The sequence below is a fragment of the Vigna umbellata genome, chromosome 4 (genome assembly GCF_029865625.1).
Source record: "Vigna umbellata cultivar VRB3 chromosome 4, Vumbellata_1.0, whole genome shotgun sequence".
NCBI classification, from domain to species: Eukaryota; Viridiplantae; Streptophyta; class Magnoliopsida; order Fabales; family Fabaceae; genus Vigna; species Vigna umbellata.
Window position 1 is genome coordinate 33,875,873 of NC_142168.1, and position 9,809 is coordinate 33,885,681.

General features: G+C 38.2%; 1 protein-coding gene and 1 pseudogene across 3 annotated transcripts; both read right to left on the reverse strand.

The window, feature by feature from the left end:
* Nucleotides 1-2,961: 2,961 nt before the first annotated feature.
* On the reverse strand, nucleotides 2,962-7,406 carry LOC148199977 (serine/threonine receptor-like kinase NFP). 2 transcript variants are annotated; one of them, XM_088113208.1, is made up of 2 exons: nucleotides 7,266-7,406; nucleotides 2,962-5,206 (listed from the first exon to the last, which is right to left on the reverse strand). In XM_088113208.1, the coding sequence occupies exons 1-2, from the start codon at nucleotides 7,312-7,314 to the stop codon at nucleotides 3,492-3,494; spliced, it is 1,764 nt and encodes a 587-aa protein (XP_087969334.1). In that variant the 5' UTR covers nucleotides 7,315-7,406; the 3' UTR covers nucleotides 2,962-3,491. The 2 variants fall into 2 exon arrangements, with proteins under 2 accessions (XP_087969334.1, XP_087969333.1); XM_088113207.1 differs by lacking the exon at nucleotides 7,266-7,406 and having other exon boundaries at nucleotides 2,962-6,734.
* LOC148199978 (pentatricopeptide repeat-containing protein At5g66631 pseudogene) lies at nucleotides 6,909-9,475 on the reverse strand (annotated as a pseudogene). The gene is made up of 2 exons (XR_015785952.1): nucleotides 7,266-9,475; nucleotides 6,909-7,036 (listed from the first exon to the last, which is right to left on the reverse strand). The product of XR_015785952.1 is annotated as a pentatricopeptide repeat-containing protein At5g66631 pseudogene (transcript).
* Nucleotides 9,476-9,809: the final 334 nt, after the last annotated feature.

Genomic DNA, 9,809 nt, shown 5'->3' on the forward strand with positions numbered 1-9,809 from the left:
ATTAGAAAGCTTTCGAAATTTTTTTTCCTTAATAGGAGTGAGTGATTGTCTTCCGAAAAGAGTTTTCGAAATTGATTTAATTTGTTCCGAAAAATAAAATCCAGAATAATGAAGAAGATGGGATGCAAGATACAAGTCTTATAAGACTTGTATCTGTAACATCCCGATTATATAATAATAAATATTACATAATAAAGACGTCAACATTCCAATAAAGAGAACAGTTGGATCATGACGTGTAATTAAAGTACGAAATTACAGTCATCCAAAATAAAAGAAACGGAAATTTAAACTTAAACAGTTTACAGATTGGAACACTACCCGTGTTCAGATAGGAATTCCTAAGAAGACTACTCCGCAACCTCAGTATTCTCCAGCTCTTGCTCCAAAGTGATCTTTTCAACAACGTCTGCTCCCATCCAAGTGGATGATCATCGCCAGAGAAACATACCCAAACAGCACACAACACAAACAATGCAAGGGTGAGCTAGATATAAAAAGCATGTTATCTCCTAGCACATTTAATTCATGACATTATACATAGGTACATATACAGGAACAATTACAGCATACTCATAACCCACATTTCATAACCTCCTACGACTCATCCTTACGCCTACATAGTTCAGCTGGCACTCCCCAACACTATGTAGAGTAAGTCACAACTCATATTTACGCTCGCATAGTTCAGCTGGCACTCCCCAACACTATGCAAGGTAAACACATACGATTTATCCTTACACCTACATAGTTCAGCTGGCACTCCCCAACACTATGTAGAGTAAGTCACAACTCACATTTACGCTCGCATAGTTCAGCTGGCACTCCCCAACACTATGCAAGGTAAACACATACGATTTATCCTTACACCTACATAGTTCAGCTGGCACTCCCCAACACTATGTAGAGTAAGTCATACCTCATATTTGCACTCGCATAGTTCAGCTGGCACTCCCCAACACTATGCAAGGTAAACACACACGATTCATCTTGACACTCGCATAGTTCAGCTGGCACTCCCCAACACTATGCACTCAATGAGGGGATACATGGTGGTGGACGTAATTCCATGATCCTCAGGAAAAGGAGACATGGTGGTGATTTGGGGTGTGTTTACCTTGCATAGTGTTGGGGAGTGCCAGCTGAACTATGCGAGTGTCAAGATGAATCGTGTGTGTTTACCTTGCATAGTGTTGGGGAGTGCCAGCTGAACTATGCGAGTGCAAATATGAGGTATGACTTACTCTACATAGTGTTGGGGAGTGCCAGCTGAACTATGTAGGTGTAAGGATAAATCGTATGTGTTTACCTTGCATAGTGTTGGGGAGTGCCAGCTGAACTATGCGAGCGTAAATGTGAGTTGTGACTTACTCTACATAGTGTTGGGGAGTGCCAGCTGAACTATGTAGGTGTAAGGATAAATCGTATGTGTTTACCTTGCATAGTGTTGGGGAGTGCCAGCTGAACTATGCGAGCGTAAATATGAGTTGTGACTTACTCTACATAGTGTTGGGGAGTGCCAGCTGAACTATGTAGGCGTAAGGATGAGTCGTAGGAGGTTATGAAATGTGGGTTATGAGTATGCTGTAATTGTTCCTGTATATGTACCTATGTATAATGTCATGAATTAAATGTGCTAGGAGATAACATGCTTTTTATATCTAGCTCACCCTTGCATTGTTTGTGTTGTGTGCTGTTTGGGTATGTTTCTCTGGCGATGATCATCCACTTGGATGGGAGCAGACGTTGTTGAAAAGATCACTTTGGAGCAAGAGCTGGAGAATACTGAGGTTGCGGAGTAGTCTTCTTAGGAATTCCTATCTGAACACGGGTAGTGTTCCAATCTGTAAACTGTTTAAGTTTAAATTTCCGTTTCTTTTATTTTGGATGACTGTAATTTCGTACTTTAATTACACGTCATGATCCAACTGTTCTCTTTATTGGAATGTTGACGTCTTTATTATGTAATATTTATTATTATATAATCGGGATGTTACAGATACAAGTCTTATAAGACTTGTATCTTGCATCCCATCTTCTTCATTATTCTGGATTTTATTTTTCGGAACAAATTAAATCAATTTCGAAAACTCTTTTCGGAAGACAATCACTCACTCCTATTAAGGAAAAAAAATTTCGAAAGCTTTCTAATCCACTTTGTTTGATCTCGACTCGATCAGTTTTTACATCTCTTTAGTTATTGTCTATTTCATATTGTTTTCAATTTCATATCAATGCAAGGTTAAAATATTTCTGCTTTTCTAATAACTGGATATTTATTTTATTTGATATTCAAATTTTATAATTATCCCTTTATATATAACTTATTAGTTTTATACAAAATATATAAATTAATTATAGATTCTTAAATTTTTTACTTTTTTTAGTCAACTTTAAATTTGCTTGAGCTTTTTAGTTTTATATATATATATATATATATATATATATATATATATATATATATTCAAAACCTTCTCTGCAGCAGCTTTGAGGTGCAGAACTGTCACAGACAAGTAGGTATGAGCAGTAATGTCTACCCAAGATTCCCATAGAGACATGACCCACAACTTTCACCGATTCCCATTGTTGGTACTAGTTTTTTTTTCCCCACTAAAGTTAGGTAGCTCCGTCAATGATTGGAGCAACAAGGAAGCTTCTATTTTATACTATATATACATATATTATTCATTTTAAAACGGCCTTCCTGTTACATGAATAACTGGTTGACTTGCAGCAGCAGCATCTAAGGGTAGAGCTAGCTGCATTCTTTGGGGCTGTCTATAAGATATTGTAAACCTAGGGCCATATTATTGTATTACACCAATTTGCTTCGTCACTTCATGCATCATATAAGTAAAAATGCATCTGTTCCTAAGAAGTACATTTTTATTACATAAATCAACTATGACATGCTTAAGATATATACTGTCTATCTAAAAATTCTCAATTGTCTAGCTAACTGTTTTAAGATTAGCCAAAAAGGCAACCACCATTTTAATTTATCAGTATCTCTATTGCATGTAAAAGCCTTTTAAGGTCTTCTTGCTAATGCTAATCCTCTCCAAGTTTCAACATTCTCAATTGGGTCTTATGCCCAACCTCGTGACCAAAAACAAAAAGAATGGATGAATAGATTATTCTGTCTCTGCAATATTATGATTTGAGTATGAAATATGAGCTTAATGCAAAGACAGAAACATATACTTTAAACTTATTGAATTTGTTTGACAATGCAATAAACAACTCCATTGTTTGATTCAGTTTCAATTGTCATCAAAAAAAGTATAGAAGCAAGAAAATTTAGTCTGAGGTGAGCTGCAATTGCTATTCGTTTGCCAACTCTACCTCAAACATTAAAGAACAACAGGGACGGAAAAACTAAATGTTGAACACTCCCCGTAAACCAAGTTCATCATTATTGACTAAGGTGAAATCATTATGTAAAAAACAATACCATCTTGGATTTGAAAAACTGGATTGGCTTTACTCAATCAACGAGCTGCGATGGAAGTGACAATTTGAGTAGCTTCTATATCTAATCTAGAAGAAGTCAAGGATCTCTCCAGTGTAGAGGAAGATGGTTGAGTGAGAAGGGAGAGACTAAGTACAATTTCTGCTATGGTTGGTCTGGACAAAGACTTGTCTGCAGTACAATTCACTGCCAAGGAGGCCAAGCTGAGAGCATAATCAATAGGATAATAATTATCTAACTTAGGATCCATCCATTTTCTGAGCCTCTCCTCTCTATTCTCTTCTTGATCAAAGATCTTCCAAATGTCCTTCCACAGCATAACAACATCACCCTTATCTTTGGTTGTCATGGCTTTCTTGCCGGTAAGTAATTCTATCAGAACCACCCCAAAAGCAAATACATCTATTTTTGACATCATGGGGTTGGTAAAAGTTCTGGCCATGGAAAAATTTGCTATCTTGGCCTTGAAGTTAGAGTCAAGAAGGATATTACTGCTGGTGATGTCCCTGTGGACTATTCTTGGATAAGCATGTTCATGCATGTACTGCAGACCCATTGCAACATCCACTGCTATGCTTATCCTCTGGCACCATGTAAGCGTGGTCCTTGAGTTTGATGTCTCTGAACAAGACTTGGCGAAAAGCCAGTCATCAAGAGACCTATTTTCTGCATATTCATAAACCACAAAACAATTTCCATCATTGTCTGATGAGACACCCATTAGTTTCACCAGATTTCCATGACTCACCTTCTGCAGAATTTTCAGCTCCTCCGTGACATCTTCCTTGAATCTTTTTATTGCTAAAACCTTACCCTCTATGTTAGCCTTGTACACTGATTCCCCAATCTTGCACTGCTCACTGAGGTTCATGGTAGCTTCCAAGATTGCACCAGTTTCATACATGGTAGGCTTACTTACGTAGCATGAAACTCCAGAAAGTAGTTTATCTACAGTTTCAGCTGATGAGGCACTCCTATTCAAACTCTTCATTTTCAGAAAATATACATACACCAGTAATATTGCTGAAACCACAACCAGTAGTGTGCATCCCAGACTGATACCAATTATAACTGGAAGACCAATTCTGTGTTTTCTTCCATCTGAAGGAGATTGAATAAGATCTGGCAAGCGTGTAACTGGGATCAAAACTGGAAGGTTGTTTGCGGCAGTGAAGTTTTGACCATAGTTGTTTTCACTTAATATGTCCTCTGGTGATGCACCAAACTTGTTGCTTACGAGGGAAACATTGTCATTGGGCTGCCACACGTGAGTGATCAGGTACTTTATCCCTCTGTCAAGCTGGTTCTTTGAAGGACACTTGCAAAATAAAGGAATTACAACTTGGATGCCTACTGGCAAAGTATTTGGACTTAGAGTGGGGTTTAAATCCATCACTACATGCCAATTTGTGAGATTCTGGTATGAAGTGGTTGCAACAAAGTAGAAGCTATCGCCTGGGTTGATTTCATAGGAGATATTGGCGAAAGAGCGGTTTCCAGTGCAACCACAGGTTACTGGTATCAGCAAGACTTGGCCTGGAATCAACTTGTCTTCCTCATTCTCTATGTTGCTGGCTCTTGCAATTGACAAAGGACTCGTGTCAAATATATTAGATACGCTGGTCACACTCAAAAAATTTGGAGACTGGGTTATGTATGTCACATAGGTTTCACACGAAGGAGGTGAATCGGAAGGGCATGAAAAGTTTGTTCCATTGGTCTGTTGTGATTGAGCTGCAATACAAGTGAAAAACATGAGTACAACATAAAGAATCTGGGCACGGAGAGAAAGAGAAACAAACAAGGCAGCCATTGATGTGAAGTTGTGATCAAATGTAAGTTATGAGGCAGTCTACTATCAGTGGCAATCGGCGTTGTTGATATGAAGAGTTCTTTATCAATAAAAGTATCATTTGGTTTAATATAAATATATGGTCCTGTTTGTTTCATTAGCTTTAACTATATTTCCTTTTGGCTGTCCGAATCCTAGACACAGTGGACACGTCAATATTTATATTAGACAAATTGTATGCACTTCATGCGCATGATATATAAAAAATTGGTAATAGGGTACTGTGATGTCAAATCAAAGCTTTGGACGGCCAGTTAATGTTCCTACCAGTTCTATCTATGCACGATGTTAGCCAGCAAGCCGACACCAATACACCAACTAAACTTGCTGATATCTTGCGATATGGGTAGGTTTGCTCAGACTTACCAAGACTATTATTAGCGACTGTAATTTACACATGATTCAACATAGTAATAGAAGGAATATTGCATGTACAGGGGCTGTAAGATTTAGCTGAAAATAGACTTCGAAATAACTAAAAAGCTTATCAAATATTGTTATCAGATGAAATATCAAATGATAGTATCAGATGTGAATTATTAAACGAAATTATAGAGTAAGTTTAAGGAAAGAAAAGTTCGGAAGAAGTTATAAGAACTGAAAACAACATCGGATAAAGCAAAAGGATAGAAACCAACAATTTCACACCAAAGGAACAAAACTGATTTCTTGTAGTTTAATAATGCAAAATTTACGATGAGTCATAAAGAGCTTGAAGGATCTCTAATGAAGATCCTTTTATAATAATTTACCATTTACTGTCTACTAAATTTTGCTCAAATAATAACCTCTTATAAAATCCATATATGTATAATTTTTATTTATGTTTCCTCTTTTTAAAATTTAAAAATTAATATAATGAAATACCACATTTTATTCTCAATCAATAAAAAAAGATAATCATGACTAAACCAAAGGAAAAATGTCATTAGCTGCAGTTTACACTCTTTCTTTTAGAATAAGCATCCTCTAACAGAAAACTGATTCAAAATCATGTCAGACATTAATTTTAAAGATAAAATCGGAGATAAAAAATATAAAATAATGGGATTATAGTTGCAGTAACGAACCTGTATATCATTGAAATTCTTTGTGTTCCCCATTTATGCAACATAGCCAAGTCTTATGCAATATAGTTTATCTTGGCAACACAAGCTCTTTAAAAAAAAAAAATCATCCATTGACTCTTGAAAGTAAATCACCCATTTTGTCCTGAAGTTGTTACCTTCCCTTCTAAACAGTCTTTAAAGTAACAAATAGTTTAATTAATTTTGAATACTTATTAATTAACTCTTAAAATTGATGTATTAGAGTAAATTCGAAGAACCTTTGAAGGTTAGTTTTTGAACATTTAAGGCATTACTTACATCATTTCTAATGCTTTTTAAGTAATTTTCCTTACTCTAAGAACCATTGACGAGAGAACAATATTTCATGGATCAAATTGATGATTCACCCAAATGTCGTGCGTATCTGTTTCTCTTAACGTTGTTCCGCCACCCTTTCTTTCACTACCGGAGTGCATCCCTTGTTTATTCATAACTGAAATTTGTAACCAAATACTTTCGTAAGAAAAATAAAAGGAGATGAAAATTGCCACTGAATGCAGGTTTCCACACGTTAAACAAAGAGCTTGATTGAGTGGATACAACGAAGGATATCGTAGCCATAAGAATAAAGGCCCGCTTCTGAGTATCAACCCACGTCCTAGCCTACAACAAATATTTAGAAATCTTATTACAGCAACCTAAACTTTTGTAGTCAACCTCACCGTCTAAAACAATCTCCACAATCGTTTTGACGATTTTAAATTATGGTCCCAATTCCAATTGCTGTCACCACAATCCTTGACATTGCAGAAAAATACATACTAATGCGTGACAGGAGTTGTTGTTATGGAAATAAAACAATTGCGAACTTTTTTTAAAAATTGTTTGTCACCTGTAAGAATGTGTGCTGAGAATTCATGTGCGACGGAATTCACACCCATCGTATAGGCCGATGGATAGCTCTAGCCCCCATTTTAAGCAAAAGAATTAGAATAAATATTATAAACTCTTCTGAGATCTGCAGAGCTGACAGTCCATTCATGACCCTGCAATGCAAGCGGAAGAACCTTATTTATTTCCTCACAACTCTCTTCTACTGCTGCAGCCTCTCTTCGTCTCTCCTCTTTCCAGAGACTCTTTACTAGCAACTCTTTGGTGGCAGAGTCAGGCACTAAACCAGAATTCTTCATGTCTTCAAAGAGCCTCCATGCTAGTGCAGCTCTATTTGACTTGCAATAACCTTGGATTAATACCTTAAATAAATAAGCATCAGGCTCAAGACCACTCTGCCTAATCATTGCAAAGAGCTTTTGTACTGTTTTTATGTCCCCAAGCTGTGAAAAGTATAGCATTAGGCCTGAAAATGTCTGGATATCTGGGCAAATACCATTTAAAATCATGTCATCAAGCATATCCAAGGCATCGGAGTTTCTTCCACACTTAGTCAATGTTCTTAGAAGAGACGAATACAGAAGCATCAGGTTTAGATTTGATATGGGACCGCAAAGTATTCGGTCGTCATTGAAAACCTTCATAGCAGCATCAGCATTTTTTGAAATCCCATAAAAGTCAATGATCAGCCTGATGGTGCTGAATGGTAGTCTCATTCCCTCCATTCTGATCTTGGAGATGAGTGTATTAACCAAGTCAGTACGTCCATGTCGTGCCAGTAGGGTCATGATTCTTTGTACGGTGTATATGTCATGAGTAAATCCACTTTGATTAGCAACCCAGCAGAAGAAACTCCATGCAGCTTCTGGTGTTTTGAAATTTCTAAGCATCCTGCAGACCAACCCTGTTGTCCACACAAAGTTTGCACTCTCTAGTGCTGCTACCTCATCAGGACTCCAATTCCGCAAGGCACTTGCCAAAGCCCGTGGGTCCAGCCATGGTTTTAAATGAACTCCATCAACAAGATCACATTGACTAGCATCATTTATATTCTCGTCTTCAACCTCATTCTCATTCTCATCATCATCTCCGTCACCACCATCAACAGAATAACTTACACTCCTGATTCTCTCATCTGGCAAAATTCCTCGCAGTTCCTTGTCTTCAAGAATTCCTTTCTCTTTCATCTGCTGCAGCAACAAACTCACGCCTCTACTAGGAAGTATTCCATCAACCTGCATTTCATCAACTAAAATTTTCACTTCATCAAACCATTTGCTACCTACAAAACCCTCTAGCAGAACCGAGAACTGCTTCAAAGTGCGTTTCACCCTCATCAAAGGCAACAGATTAAAAACCTCCATTGCTTCCGATAACTTCCGGGACTTCACAAGGTGCTCGATTATTATAGTGAAGCTCCTGCAATTCGGCAGAGACCCTTCATCAATCATCCCCTGAAAAACTCGTACAGCCTGCGAGTCCTTACCCATTTGAGCATAGAGAGCCATAACAATATTATATGATTCAGTACAGAGATGGTTGCTCTCGAGTGTATACTGTTCCCACACTTGAAGGACAGTGTCCAGGTCCCCAGCTGAAGCATGCCACTGCATGAGATTCATGAAGCTGATCCGAATGGTGCCGAATCGGTTGGCTTGGATAGCATCAATGAGGGATTTGAGCGCGGAGCATCTACCAGCCTTGGCAAGAACAGTTGCAAGTGCATTGAGCGTGTGGTGGGTGTGGGAAAAATTGGAATTTTTTTCAAGGGCATGAACAAGGGAAAGAGCGGAATCTACAGAAGGCGAAGAACGAATGGCATGAGTGAGCACGAAAGAGTCAAAAAGACGGTGGTTTATGAGAGAGGGAAGAGAGGAGTCGGGGGTTTTAGAGCGTAGAGTGAGTCTAATGGAGTCAATGAGTTTGGCACGTTTGAGGTAGTGAGCAACTTTTGTGGGAAACGGTTCACGACGACGACGGACATATGAACGAGCTTGCACTTGCGAGCTTAACCTGTTCAACAGGTTAATCTCGCAAAAAAACGACCTCAAGTGCATCTCATTCAGCACTGCGAAGGTTGTTTGTGCTTACAATTCATAATCCAGGAACCGTTAGTATTCTTCGTCGGGGTGACACAAATAATCAAACACTTGGTGTGCGAGGCCGTGGATGAGCTGATACGGGGCAAAAGAATTACACAAACCAGGTTCAGCGGGCTCAAATATTTCTTTTTCAATTGGTGTGCTTGAAAAATCCAAGCCTCTTTTACCAGGCCCAGCAATAGTGGGACTTCCGTGCATTGTGTTTTGGTAACTGCTTCCTGCACCCCCATCAAATATGTAAAATACCAAAAGTAACTTTATGGCTATTTAATTAAATCCTAATTTTTTTTATCTCTTTCTCCTTCCCTGTGCAGCTGAGTGTTCTCCCATCTACCCACTACGTGGATAGTTGTGTTTTCTCTTTTCCTGTAAGGATGTGGCCTTTTGTTGAAATTTTTGGCACACATTTGGAGCAGTAGAGAAGGCTTGCGGCCGTGCAAGAA